The sequence below is a fragment of the Zeus faber genome, assembly GCF_960531495.2.
Source record: "Zeus faber genome assembly, chromosome: 17".
NCBI lineage: Eukaryota > Metazoa > Chordata > Actinopteri > Zeiformes > Zeidae > Zeus > Zeus faber.
Genome location: NC_137204.1, coordinates 15,592,148 through 15,607,364, shown reverse-complemented (window position 1 = coordinate 15,607,364; position 15,217 = coordinate 15,592,148). Strand labels below are relative to the sequence as shown.

Here is a 15,217-nt window from a genome sequence, read left to right as displayed (position 1 = left end):
TGCCTTAAAGCGAGCTTCAAAAAATAAATAAATATGTTTTTCGATTTTTGCCTCAAGGCATCTAGATAAAAGGAAGACCGTCGTTAATAGAAATAATCTGTACTTTCCCGTTGAAAAGGTAGCTTCGTTAAAATAATCCCTCAAAAAGTTGATGAGCTGGAGGAAAGGAAAAAAATAAATAAAATGAAACGTTTTGGGTGACCCCTATCTTCCCTCCCGGGAACGTAAGGAATAAACATCTGCGGCGACACGGACGCACCGCCGGTGCCTCCCGAAACACGAGTAATCACAGTTAACCACCCACTTACCGTCGTCCTTCTTCGACAAGGTGATGCCTTTTAAATAAAGTTTTATACACTTGCACAGATTCCCCCCCCCCCCCCCCCCCAACTCATTTTCGGTGGAAGATAACCAAACGATATTAGAAACCTGCAGAACTCTGGTGTCATCAGTGTCTATTCCTGTCAAAGTGGCGGATGGCAGATCATTCAAAAAAAAAAACCCCAAAAAAACAAACAAACAAAAACAAAAAACAAAAAAAACGCCTCGTTCCCTGTCGGTGTCGTCGCGTCAGGAAATATCGCGATGGATCTCATGAGGATTTTTCGACCGTCGAGCTCAAGTGTAAAATCTGCGTGCGAGCGAATGCCACGTCGAGGGGATGACACCGCGAGAAGGATTATTGTCGTTCCCATTTTGCCGTTCCACCCCTAAATTGTAGAAACTGTGATGCGATGCGTTTTGTTAACTAGCCTTGTTAGTGTTGAACGGATGCGACGTCCACCGCAGGACGTTTGCTCTGTGTTGCTCAGAAGTACTCTGTGTTGTCCATAAACATTTGTTTTCTTCAGTTTGTCTGAAACTCATATAAATATAAATAGTCTTAGTTATCGTCCGGGAGCTTGAGGGTGTTTGGTAAGAGGTTAGAATGTTTCTCTCTCTCTCTCTCTCTCTCTCTCTCTCCTGCCCCGCCCTAGCCCATGTTGGAGCGCAGGAAGATGAGCTTGTTCATTTCCTCGGCGGTGACCTGCTGCCGGCGCTTCATGGCCAGGCTCTGCTCGCACACCGTCACACACTCGCTGCGGACCCCCACGGCCGGCACCGCCAGGAGCCAGAGCGCCAGGCGGGCCAGGCGGGGGAACTTCTCCGCCACCCCCGAGCTCCAGAACTGGAAGAGGTCGGGCGTTCCCTGAAGGAGAGGCTCGGCCAGGTACTGGAATATCTCCTGCCGCACTTGGCTCTGGCTCTCGTCCTTGCCGGACATTGTGCAAGAGGAGGCCGAGGAGGACGGGGCGGGCCCCCGGGGGCTAGGGCCGTCGACGCGGCTCCTTTTAGGGGTCGAGGGCCCGTCGGCGTCCCGCTCCTCCGCCGCCGGTCCCCCGCTGGTGCCGGTGCCGCCGACGCCGCCCGAGTCCCGGGTTTCGGTGGCCATTTCGCAGGCGCGGGCGATGATGTCCTCGTGCTGGTAGGCCGGCACCGAGCGCAGCTTCAGCTGGGGGTCTAGGACCACGGCCACCTGGTGGGTGCGCTCCACCTGGAGACACATTCAGGGTAAAGTGACATCCTGCCAAAGGCCGTCTAGAATACAATTTATTTTGAAGAAACCTTGTGCCTCAACCAGAACAATTACTTATATGATCATAATTTATGTTTCAAATTGGAGCATTTAAAAAAAAAAAAAAAAATGTATTTGATAATTGTTTTTCATGAAGTCGACGAGTCAAATCTTTCTTCAAGTCGAGCAGTGTTGTTTTTTGTCGTCAGTCAGTGTGCATTACAATAACAGGATAAAACAGAGAGAAGCTTACAAAAAGCACAGGGATAACATTTCGATTGGGGAATCATAAACATATCTTTATATGCGTGAATGGTCCGGGCCCGGACGCCAACACGCCCCGATCGCAGAGAGCGACACCGAGAGCTGCGCCCCGTTCCTCCAAAATAAAAAAATAAAAAACTTAGAACAGTGTGGGGACGGGGCACGGAGGAACGGGCCACGACTCGTTGGCTCCTTAGGATTATTTTATACGCATGACGCATGGAGAGGGGGGTGATCGGGGGGAGAGTCACGGAAAAAGGGTCCCCACTACGCACGGTTTCCTTCCGTACCGTTCCATACGCACGTGTTTGGTCATGTCAAATAATAATAATCAAGATGAGAAACAAATTTTAATTACATTTTCATTTTTTACCATGACATGTATGCATTCTAGGGGGGGTCAAGTTGCCTCTGAATTTTACGCTGCCAGAAAATTACGCTGAGAGGTTAAATCACATTTTTGCCAGAAACTTAATACAACTAAACATAATCTAAATACCTTGAAGTTTTCCTTCAAGGCCTCCAGGAAGTAGTGGCAGAGCTTGCTTGCAGTGCCAGTTCCAGCCTCCCCAGCCTTGGAAGTGAAGAGCTTCTCCAGGCGCAGGTAGACCGGGAGGACCTGCTGCAGGGTGGGCCGCCGCTGGCTGCTCAGCTCCAGAGCCGCCAGGCGCAGCGGGGCCAGGAGGCAGGCCAGGGTCCCCAGCAGGTGCTTGTTCAGACCCTGGAGGAGAGGCGCCGTGGCCTTACTGCGTCCGTAGGCCTCGCAGATGTGTTCGAAGTGAGCGTGAACCTGCAGGAGGGCCTCGGCCGTACGGTCCCAGCAGGGAGGCGTGGGGCACTGGGCGGAGCTGCCCTGGGAGCTCTCCTCTCCGGAGTTTGAGGTGGGTTCCTCGCGCAGGACGAGGCTGGTGGACGATGCTATATCTCTGCACGTCGAGAGGAGCTCGGACAATTCATGGAGGCCCCGCGCCTGGAGGCTGCGCTTCCCGAGGACGGCCTGGACCACGGCCCCCAGCGAGCACCCCGCGCACCGCAGACACACCCTGCCCCGCCCGCCGCCCAGGGGGAACCCTCCCAGCCCGGCCGCCGACACCCTCGGCTCCGATACGTAGACCGTGCGTATGTCCGACATGACAAACTCGGACAGAACGTTCTGGACCCAGTGGTGGACCTGCTCGGGCCCCTCTCGAAGCTCGGCTTCCCGGACCCCGAGCACGTAGCGCTTCAGCCTGGAGCCCTCCACCTGGAAGGCCGTCAGCACGTAGCAGGCGTCCGGCCCCGACGTCTGGGAGTGGCACGTCACGGCGATGCCCAGAGAGGCGTTGGACCCGAGCGCGCACGTGACCTTAACCTTGACCTGATTGTACATCCGTGGAAGCTGACGCAGGGCCAAGGCACTCATGTTGCCCAGAGCGTCGCGGGTGGAGTAGGCACCGTGACGGGCGCCCGTGTCCACCAGGGTCTGCGCCAGCTTGAGGAAGTCCTTGCTGTTGAGCACGTTGAGCATGTTGAGGTCGGAGCACATCACCCGTAGGAGCCGCTCGGCCACCTGCTGCTGCTCCTTCTCAGGTAGCCCGTTGTTTTCTGCCAGCACCGAGACACAAAGACATGGAAACGGAAAAAAGATAAGAAGTGGTGTTAAAGTCCGTACGGGTAACGTGTCGATTAATTCCTCGCTGACCCGGTCATCTTTCCCCGGTGTGTACATGCTCTTTTTGACATTTTTTTACAATTTTGTCTGAGAACGTGCACATTTTGATCACATCTGCAAGGTAGCGGTGACACAGACACCAAGACGTTAGCAGCAGATCCTTTAAGGCCTGTAAGTCGTGAGTTGGAGGCCTCCATCGATCGGGCTTGTTGTTCCAGCACATCCCACGGACGCTCCATCGGATCGGACCCTAACCTCCAGCGTTTCTGGTTATCCGGAAAATCTGTCGAAGTCCGCCATATTTAAATCTCTCCGGTCATAATGTCGGGTGAAAATGATTCCCTCATTCAAACACAATTTGAATTAGTGCTGGGTGGATCAGTTCGATAGAAAATTCTGTGGATCTGTTCGTTTCAACGCTCGGCAAGTTGCAACGGAAAGCCAATCAGTTTGGACGATCTAAAGCTGACCGTTAGCCTCTGACCAATCACGTTTGTCGGTATAGAACTAAGCCCCGCCCCCTCCCTCAGTGGACAGGTTGCGCTTGTAAACACAGTAGACAGACACACGGAGTGGAGAAAGAGTCACAGCATCCAGAACTCTGAGGGGAAGCGGAAAGATGATGTGTCGTTGGGACACACATCCATAGTTTGGCTGTTTTTTGGGATATTTAAGTTCCGACCCAAAGCAGACGGTGAATATTCATTGTGTAAAATATGTCGACAGAACGCCCCCATGAAGATGGACAACACCACAACCTTTATTATTTATTTAGACCTACCTGCCATATTTATTTAGTTTTTGATTTGATCAATATGTTATTTTAATGAAACATTCATTTAAGTGGCAATTACTTGATTTCAAGTAGAAACATTCGTACGTTTTGTTTATTTATTTTTTAACATGGCCTTTACTGACGGGACTGACGGATTTTATTTTGAATATTCAATAAAAAATATTATACATCTACATGCCATGATGATTTCATTCTCTGTATAGCCTGCTTATCGTTTGATTTTAAGCTCAAAAAACGTAGACAATATTTGAAATTGAAATGTTCCAGAGCACACTGACCGGCACCAATATTTTCTAACGGAAACTCTGTTAACATCGGCCGTCCACATGATGTAGAAGAAAACATGATTCATCGACCAGGCCGCCTTCTTCCATTATTCCGTGGTCCAGTTCTGACACTCACGTGCCCATTGTAGGAGCTTTCAGCGCTGGACGGGGGTCATCATGGACACTCTGAGCGCTCTGCAGCTACACAGCCCCATACGCAGCAAGCTGTGACGCACTGTGTGTTCTGACACCTTTCTATCGTAGCAGCATTAACCTTTTCGCCAATTTGTGCTGCAGTAGCTCTTCTGTGGGATCAGACCAGACGGACAAGACTTCACTCCCCATGCGCATCAATGAGTCCGTGGGCGCCCATGACCCTGTCGCCGGTTCACTTTTGGTAGGTATTCACCACTGCATACCAGGAACACCACACAAGACCTGCCGTTTTGGAGATGCTGTGACCCAGTCGTCTAGCCATCACAATTTGGTCCTTGTCAAAGTGGCTCAGATCCTTACTCTTGCCCAATTTTCCTGCTTCCAACGCATCAACATCAACAACTGACTGTTCACTTGGTGCCTCATATATCCCGACCCTTGACAAGTGCCATTGGAACAAGATGAGCAATGTTATTCACTTCACCTGTCAGTGGTTTTAATGTTGTGGCTGATCGGGGTGTGAGTGTGTGTGTGTGTGTGTGTGTGTGTGTGTGTGTGTGTGTGTGTAAATATATATATATATATATATATATATATATATATATATACACACACATACACACACGCACACACATACATACAAATTGTCAATCACTACTCAACATATAAATCTGCCAAAAAATGTCAAAACAAAAGCGCAAACCACAACATAGAAAAACCAAACTACTGTCATTCACTGTTAGCTTCCAATCATTGTCAGATATATTGACAGACAACAAAACGCCACTCACCTAAACGTTAAGGTGACTATTAAGTGGCCCAAGTTTAATTTTTGACTTTTAAAGACAGGGCATCTTATGCTAGAAGACAAGTTAAAAATAACTGAGAAAGTTTGACCCAGATTCAAATTGCATAAAAAAAAACCTCAAATGTAGCCTCAAGTGACAATTATGCGGTCCTGTATCATTACTATATTATCATCATTATCATTGTAACTAATTATTATTATTATTATTGTGCCGTGTATATAGCCATAGTGCCTTGCAATATTATGCAATGATAGTACTAGTAGCTAGTGGTATGTTCAAATATGCTATAATATACAGTGTGTATGTATTTCCAACAAAGATTTTAACTTGTCAAAAAGAAGAAGAATTAAAGGAGAGCATTATAGAATGACACATGACACAACAGTATTTTGCATCAATATTTTTATCAATTTAAAAGATGGTATTGTAGTTTATTTTACACAATATGCTGCATGGAGTTTCCAATATGTCCTAATATTTTAGCGACTAACATAACGCTGACTATCATGCACTCCTACATACTTCCAGGTTACATTACAGCGACGTGATCAGACTCGCCCCGTCTGACCCGTCTCCTGGTTCCTCACGGGAGTAAAGATTGACTGGTGGTGGCTTTTGAAAAGAGGAATGTTTTCCCTGAAAAAGGGAAAAACGTTGCTTGCTTGAAAATGTGTTTTTGATTCTACACGAGGGCAAGAGCCTTATTTCTATGCATATGATTTTAACAATTCCACTATGAATTAGCCACCTTAATGGTGGCTCTTTAACCTTTTGATAGAAGAGTGGCATCAGAAAGTTGTGTTTTTTTGTTTGCCATTTTGATACGTTTTTGCCGCCCATGAAAGAGCACCTTTGCAATATTGTTGTTCAACTTCCTGAACACCCTAAAGCTCTCCTGTTTGTTCTTAAAATGTTATCCAAAAAAAACATTTTCTGAGTGAGCTCATGCATTTTTCTATGTGACTGGTGTAAGTCACCGAATCACTCTTTTTAGAAAGTGAAATGAACATGACAACGAAACTGTACAAAGCAAAATATATAATTATAAGGAAAAAAGTACAAAGTTTAGGCAATTTGTAGCCTATGTGACAGCTGTCACAGTGGGTGGGTGTTAGTTGCATAACAATAACAGCAGATGTATGAGAACTTTCCTTGTTAAAAATGTATTTTCACATAATTATTTAGACAGACTAGACATGTCAGTTTTTCATACAACTCTCTACAATTCTACATTGCTGTGTTTTGTCCGTGTGCACATCCTAATTTTTTTTCTTTTTTAGAACACATTTTTGGCCGTGTTCTGTGAAGAATACTACGACTGAGTCGACCATTTGAATACTGAATTGGATCAACTTCTATTCATCTGTCATTAGATGACAGCCATACATTTTTTTAATTTCCAGTCCATAATCTTTCAAAGCCAAACAACCCCCTTCATCCTCAAGAAATGTTCAAATCCTCAAAACATTCTGCCATTTCCCTCTTTACTCACGGGTGAGGGTGTGGTTCCTCTGAGGTGGAGGATGAGGCTGGACTTGTATCTGGACTGTTGGAAGGGTCGGAGCGGGAGGGCTTCTCCACAGCTGCTCCTGGGGACCCAGCGCTGGGGAGGTCTTTGGGGAGTCCACTTTGGTGTGGTTCTCATTGTCAGCTGGGGAGACGTGCCAGTCAAACATTAACCAAACATAGGGTCGTGTGGAAGTGGGAATGGACAAATTAAAGTGATGAATGGAAAGAAAGCAAATAAAAAAATGATTCAAACACAATGAAAAAGTGAGAATACCTGCTTCCTCTCCCTAGCGATGACTCCTACCACAACCGAGCTATTACTTGACAAACTCCTGCGTTAGAAAACTCTTACCTTATTATTCAAAACAACAACAAAAAAACCCTCCTTTATGCAGCCTACCATGCATCCATGTTGAGTGGACTTACCAGCATGGGACTGCATGTGCTCCAGCAGGTTGTTGTAGAACTGGAACTGGATGCCACAGGCGCCACAAGTGTAGGGTTCTAGAAAAATCACAAGGCCCAAAAAAAAAAAAAAAGCAATTGACTCTTGTCAGTGGCACTCCACAAAAATGCAAAGGAATTTGTGGTCAAACGTGCACGCTACAGCGCTCCGTTTATTGATCCTCGGAGGAAAAACACCCCCCCCCCCCCGACACTTTCATCTTGCCCGGAAGGGGGGAAATAAATAAATAAAACGGTAATTGAAGCCAATATGTAATATATTTCTTCCTTGTATATGCTTGACCGACGCCAATTTGGGAGGTGCACATTTTAGTAAATTGACGTGACTGCGAAGATTGTATTTCTGAAGACATTTCATACAATAGTCTATTTGATATATAAAGACGGTAGCCTAGAATTTAACTTGAGGAAGGTTAGAAGAAAAACCTTTTCGGAGTTGGCAATTTTCAGTACTGTGCACTCTCATTTTTAAAGAAGAAAAAAAAATTCAAGATTTTCACTCAATACATGTAATATATACATATTATATTTTGTCAGCTTTTCCAAAAAAAAACCCGATAGCTTTAAAAACTAACCCGGATACAAGGGCCAAATTCTAAGCAGTGGGTGAGTCGTGATAGGCAAATCAAAAATAGTCACACCAAAGGTCAGAGTTCCTAGAACTGTCCCTGAGCTCATTAAGAATAAACTGCTCCCGAGTACATTAATGAGGAGTTGGAGATAAACATATTGATAAAAATAAATAAATAAATAAATAAATAAATAAATAAATAAATAATAAATTAATAAAAAAACGAAGATGAAATAATCAGGGTGACGTGAAATAAGGGTAGCTGGTGTTTTCAGTGGTTAGACGTACTCTGAGGTGTACAGAAGGAGGTGGCCACCAGGGGGCTTGGCGTTCCTGTGGATGAAGAAATGAGAGTCAGTTTCAAGTGACAGGCTCTGCAGAACCAAGGCCTTAAACATTTCATATGGAGGAGGAATGCAGCCAAAAATCCATTAAAAACAAATTTTGAATATTTGCGGCAGATTTTCCAGGCTTTCCCAGTGTCATTGGCCATGGCGACTAGGTTTTGTCTCAGTGTGCTTTAGGCTGATCACACTGGAAACATTTTTTTAGCTTTGTGAGAAAAAGGCATTGTCATTTTTGCTCAAAATGAGTCATTTTGTGGCGAGGCAAAGACGGCCTATAATTGATCATGTAAAATTTGATTAGAAATGCACACATCTCCTCAATTATCTCGCCAAACAAAAGTATTGTTTATCCTTATAATAATTAAGTGTAGTAGTTTTTGAATATTTATTTGTTTTGGGCAACAACGCCTGCTCATGGCACAATGTAATGTGTCATCCTACTGCCTACCCACACATTCCTGTAAACAAACTGGAGGATATTACTTCCTATATGCTTCAGTATATACCTGATAGTCGATGGAGTGGATGTTCTGGTTAACGTAGAAAACAGAAATCTGTAGATTTATTGGAAAAACGCCCACATTTCCCAGTCAGGCGGCAAACGCATTCCGAGGTTCTTCTAAAGATTTCCCACTGTAACTGTAAATGTATACAGCTCCCCGTGGTAAACAGATCTCCCGGTGAATGCTAATGGAAAAATCCTTGGAGAAATTCCATTTGGGAATAAAGAAATAAACTAAATCAGAGAGCGCCCCGTGTTGTCGACGCCCCTCCGACATTTTTATATTCTCGTTGCACGACAGCCTTGTGATGTCGGCCGTCGAGATCTGCAAGGGGCACGGTGCGCTCTATTTGTGCAGAAACATGCAAGTTGCACATCACGGATATTGGTGAATATATTATCATTTTGTGTTCTGATCCATCCCGTCTTTATCCGAAGCTGGTCTTTGACGGTGCATCTCGAAATGAACTTGACTTTTTAAGGCGGAAACATACCAGCTTTTGCATTTTTTATATTGATGACAGGATTTGTTATTTAATTCAATTGTGAACATGTGTTCACAACGGCTGAAACCTCAACGCAACAACCGTCCGTTGTCTACGACGCTAACAAAGAAAGGATTTACCGTTTTTTTGAGATAAAAAAAAAAACAAAAAAAAAAAAGAAGACACAGTGGTCAGACAATTAAACACAGAGTTTAAACAGCCTGTCGGTATTTACCACTGGAGTTCTGCGAGCTGTTTGTGTCCACCAGGCTCGCCTGCATCGTGCTCTCCAGTTTGCGGCTGAAAGGACTCGCTATAAACAGCAAGTCAATAAAAAAAAAAAAAAACAATTAGGTGACACGACTGCCAAGAAGAACAGCAGCACAGAGGGGGCCACGTTTGGGTTTTTTTTTTTTTTTTTTTTTTTTTTAAGTGAAATTAGATATTACACATCCATCACCGGGATCCAAGCTGTCAAACCACATTTAAAATACAGTCCTAATTTCTTCTCATGGCTTTGACCCACTTCTCGGATGCGAGTGTGTGCCACGCTTTAAATATAGTTTTCTATAGCGGGGGAGGGGGTTATAAGGTGAAAGATACCAAAGATTAGAGAGAAGATAGATAGCTTTGAAATACTAGGGAAAAAAAAAACTGGTGACATGAAACGTACTGAGCAGACTGAAATAATGCATCACCCTGTCCCTTCACCACAATCATAATATAATCAGAAAAAAGGGTGGAATTGAGATATACTACTCAAAAATGTATTTTTTAATGTAAGTATAATTGTATGGTGTTCATCTTTCTAAAAACACAGATTTATTTTGAATGGTTATACTCACATTTTTCATTGGTAGCTTGGATATATTTACTTATTTCTATGCTCCCGCGTTGGTGGACACGCAGTGGCTTGATGTCGTAAGAGCGTCCTGTAGCACACGGAACAGTTTCACAAAATCAGTATCGTCAGATGAATTTAACTATTGTCTCTCTTTCGATAATAAAAAATAAGCTTTCACATTATCATGCCCCATCACCCAAATGCATTTAACAAGCAACAGCAATACATTTTAATCGTAATATATAATGAAATCTTGAATACCTAACACATACATATTAAACACATCGGTTTCAACATCACTATGGTAACAGCAATAGCACAAAATATCTCTTTTGTTTGTTGGTGTTCTTTACTAAATTGAAATGTCACGAGAACCGATATTGCATACCAAAATGAATAAAAAGTGATGGTTGCTAGATTTCCCAGAACAAGAAAGGCCTGCCGCTAGAGAACTTTTTTTTTTTTTCATCTTTGCCACGGTATCGCATTGGGCGCCATGAATTGGGGAATTTCGCCGGTATTGTAAATGCCGTCAAATTGAAAATAAAAGCCACATCCGTCCTCGATAAACAAGCAAATACACAAACTCACCCATCGGTGCATGAAGAGCCACGTGTTCCTGGTAGGGGTTGAAATACTTGTACTGCTTCCCACAGTACTCACATACATAGCTACCAGTTTCTGGGAGAGAGAGAAAAAAAAAGACAAAACAAGGACAAGCTTTGTTTTCTTTGTTTTTTTTGATAGGAATTTGTGATAAAACCACGTGATCTATTCATAAAGGCCTTTGAAATTAGGGATGAATTAACCGTTTAACCGCCAATAAGAATTTTGACCAATTAATACTATGAGTTTAAACAGTCAAAAAATGATTATAAAAGAAAAAGTAATAAGAAACATATATATGTTGCATGGTAAAAGAAAAAGGCTGGATAACATATTTTTTAAATACAACTCATAGGGACATGTACGACATGTAGGGATGTGATGATTACCAAAACCGGGGTCGACGAAGCTCATTACGGTTATCACTGCAAATAATAAAATAAAATATATATACAGTGTATATATTTTTGTTATTTCATTCTTTTGCTTGTGAAAGTTATGGGAAGATATGAAATATAAACATAATAATCATTGTTCAGTTATCGTCATTGACAGTCTTCCATCCTCCGTTCAAGGATTTCTGGAGAAAGTTTTCAGTTGCCCTGCTGAGTCCTCTCCCGCTCCTCACTCTGGCTCTGATCCCGGCGTGCGGGGGGGAGGGACAGTCCATTAGACATACTGTATGGGGGATTTATTTTGTGTGTCTGATTATTATTAGTTATTTCTAGGGCTGTTCAATGCCAGAATTTGACGGGGGGGGGGGGGGCGCACGGGCGCACAGAGGAACGAGGCACAACGCAACGACAACTTAAAACAGCGTAAGCAACTAAAAACACACCGTTCCGCCAAATAAAACAAATAAAAACACGCTGTTTTTAGTTGTTTTATTTGGAGGAACGGATGGTACGGAGAGCTGTGTTGGCATATAAACATATGTTTATGATTCTCGTTATTTATAATTATGATTTGTAAAGTCTATTAAAAATTACCATAATTCATTTTTTGTTCGGAGGACAGCGCCCTAATATTTGAGAATTGTCGGATAACCGACATATTTACACATCCTTTCCAATATAGGGATAATTTAATTTTTCAATCCAGGCTTTATTCAAATGAACTGTTGATAGCAGAAGCCACTGAAAAAAACACCCCCACATTTTAGGTTTTTTTTTTTTTTTTTAAACATTATATATATATATATATATTATTTTTTTTTTTAAGACAAATAAAATTAAAAAGCTATGGCATTTTTTGACAACAGGCAGCTCGCAGGACAATGGACATTTCTCTCAACCACAAACCAAGCCTCATTGGCACAGGAAGTTACGAGCAGGAATTTGCATATAAGGAAATCAGGCTTCACAGAGAATATGCAATATAAATCTGGCCCTTTGAATCTTACTTGGCACACGAAAGCAGACAAAGTTGCACGGGAAATAGCTTTAGATGGTAACTGATCAGTCACTTCTTCAGAAAGAGTTTGAATTGTGGCAGGGCTCCAGGGTGCCACCAAATCTGTCAAGTGCCACTGTTAAACAATTTCAGTGATCGCAGTGGTGAACCTGAAATTTAGCAGGCCTGATTAAAAAAATAAATAAATATTTTTAAAAAAAGGAGAGAATTTTTTTTTAACAAACACCAACTGGGTGTGCAGATGTTTGGCTTTGAACAAATAGTTTAAACACAGCTTATTTTCTGTAAATTATTTTGTCAGCGTAGAGCAGGGTTTTTTATACATCTTGCAGACAGGCCCGACAGAGCGGCCCCCCCCTCCGCGGCGCTTCAGCGCCGGGCAGCAGCCAACCCAAGCAGTGAGGAATCAGAAATGAAAATAAAATTGAACACTGCTTATAATATAGCCGAAGAAGAGTTACTCTATATTTAAGTCCCAGATCATCCTTATGGAAAAGAACAGGTGAAAACCCGACCTACAGCAACGAGTCCTTGCCGCAGGTCGGGTTTACGTTCCACCCGTTCTCCACCGATACGGCATCGGGCCCGATACTGTGCTCATGTACTCAAAATGCTCCGATACTCAAACCCGATACCAACGTAATGTAACATAGTTGACGCTCAAGAGAGCGAAAGATAGAAAATGTTGGTTGTTTGGAGGGTCTTCAAGATAAATGAAGAAGATTGGATAAATTATTTGACATTTGTCATTTTTCCACAATTGTGCAGACTGCGTCTTCATCGCCGCCACTGCAGCGCGGCGTCCGCTCTGATCGTTTGCGGTGCACGTCAGTGCCGATCGATCGTCACCCAATACCTGAATCGAGCGGCATTATCGTCTGGTCTTTGACAGTCCCTGTTCATACTACTTGTCCCTGTTAAATAAACAGACAAGCAAGCAATAAAAGGAAATGTCTGGCCTGTTTGATTTTCAGTTGACGTCACTTTGTCGAGGTTCTGTGCCAAGGAGACGAGCACGGTCACAATCTCCAGTTTGAGGCGGGAGCGGGGTTGGGTGTGACTACGTTTCCCGCAGTGCTAAGAACCCATTCATGAATGCATGCATTATAATTATACATATTATTATAAGTAGTAGTAGCCTAGTTGTTGTTTGAATTATTACAAGGCTATTATGCTGGATTCAGCACGTAGGTTGGCAGCCCCTTATTGTTATTGTTCGGGATGAAATTCTCTGAATTTCGAAGCCTAAAACTCTCTGGAACACCAACTTCGGCATAACACACAAATATGGTTTACGTCCTGTTTGAAATGCTGTCACACAGACCTCGTGGTTGAAGTTTTAATCCAAATTGGTCAACATACTGAGCAGATATTAGCAAAAAAACACACTACACAGCAGAGCCAGTACATCTAGCACCCAAATATGTCCAATCCGGCTAAAACTATCAGGGACACATACTTCGGCATAAGCTACGAACACGGTTGAGGTGTCGTTTAAACCGCTATGTCACAAGGATCTTGTGGTTAATATTTCGTCCAAATCGATCTACATACGGAGCGGTGAACATACGTATTAGTGAAAACTAACAACTTTGACCTGAAATATTCAGTCTTGGTTAACTGACACGTCACGCGTTTTGTTCTAAAATGAACAAGATGAGATTCACAGTGAAACCCTTTATGACGTCATCATATTATTAACCATAAATTGACAGATTCCGATTGATAATGTCCAGTTGGACCCTGTGCAGTGTGCGCCGTGGAACCGGTCACTCTGCAGTGTTTAGACGTTACCAAACTATCAGTTCATGTGTGTATTTATATAGCTTCTTACCTGGTTGATGTCAGTAGATCGGTTTGATTGATATTTTAATCAGTGGTCCACATGACTTTGTGGGATTCATTTGAAAAAATAATAAAAACTTATAAATGTGTCAGCGCGTCCCTCAAAAACACTGATATGTGGGACTGAGTGATGCGTTCGAGATCCAGCGCGGCATGGGAAAAATAGAAGCCCTGCAATGGTAATTACCCACAGAAATACCGCAATGTTTTTTGTATTTCATGGAAAGTAACTCACTGAAAATGTAATCCAGGTAAAAAAAATTACATAAATTAGACTGCTATCGTAAATCGACATGAATACATGAATACAATCATAATTTAGACAACGCCATCTACCGTCACAGAGACTCCGGATTTACTTCAGTGCAACAAGGTACTTTAGAACAATGACAACATATAGTTTAAAATAAAAAATGAAATACTTTTATTGTAATATGCATCCCATAAACATTTTCCTACACCTAAACTTAACAAACTGTCATGTAAAGGCAGAAAGTGTTTGTGATCTTGACAAATTATTTCATAAAAATTCCAATTATAAATGAATGTTAAAGTTACATAGATTAGCATTACAATATAGACAAGTAATCTATTAAACTGAATTAAAAAATTGTAGATTATTAACATAAAGAGTACAATGAAGTAATAATTACATAAAACATGTACGTATATTTTTTTTATCAATTGTTATGCAAAGTGATTACATAAGTTATTTTTGTTATTCTTACTGATGCCGAAAAATAACCAAAGATCTAAGATAATTTAAAAGCCATTGTCCAAAAATCCAGTCGCAGAGGTCAGCCACAATATTCAAAAGAAAAGTACTGAAGTACTGAAAAAACGGCAATGGAAAAACTTTCAATTTAAGATGTTAATGTCAAATGTAAGATTCAGAATGTTTGCACATGGACAAAAAATGACCTAGATGATGTTGTGATTAAAGGAAATAATCTTTATCGGGATATGAAAAAGACTGGTAGAATAAATGATAATGTTCAAGGAAGAGATTATACTGCAATAACAGAATTGCCAACAAGATAAATTATGTTTCATACAATATAACAAATAACATATGTAGATCCATTCACTGGCTGTATGGGTGTAGATCACTATGACTGCGTTATATAATATCA

At 42.4% G+C, this 15,217-nt stretch overlaps 1 protein-coding gene across 3 annotated transcripts in view; it reads right to left on the bottom strand.

Moving 5' to 3' along the window:
• Window positions 1-406: 406 nt before the first annotated feature.
• znf618 (zinc finger protein 618) overlaps window positions 407-15,217 on the bottom strand; it is a 58,595-nt gene continuing 43,784 nt past the window's right edge. For all 3 annotated transcript variants that reach the window (XM_080017472.1, XM_080017474.1, XM_080017473.1), the window contains exons 7-14: window positions 10,812-10,901; window positions 10,222-10,308; window positions 9,612-9,689; window positions 8,331-8,375; window positions 7,433-7,510; window positions 6,990-7,148; window positions 2,319-3,403; window positions 407-1,534 (exon numbers count right to left, since the gene is read on the bottom strand). In XM_080017472.1, coding sequence (XP_079873598.1) covers window positions 974-1,534; window positions 2,319-3,403; window positions 6,990-7,148; window positions 7,433-7,510; window positions 8,331-8,375; window positions 9,612-9,689; window positions 10,222-10,308; window positions 10,812-10,901 — 2,183 coding nt within the window. In that variant the 3' untranslated portion in view covers window positions 407-973. The remainder of the gene's footprint in view (window positions 1,535-2,318; window positions 3,404-6,989; window positions 7,149-7,432; window positions 7,511-8,330; window positions 8,376-9,611; window positions 9,690-10,221; window positions 10,309-10,811; window positions 10,902-15,217) is intronic.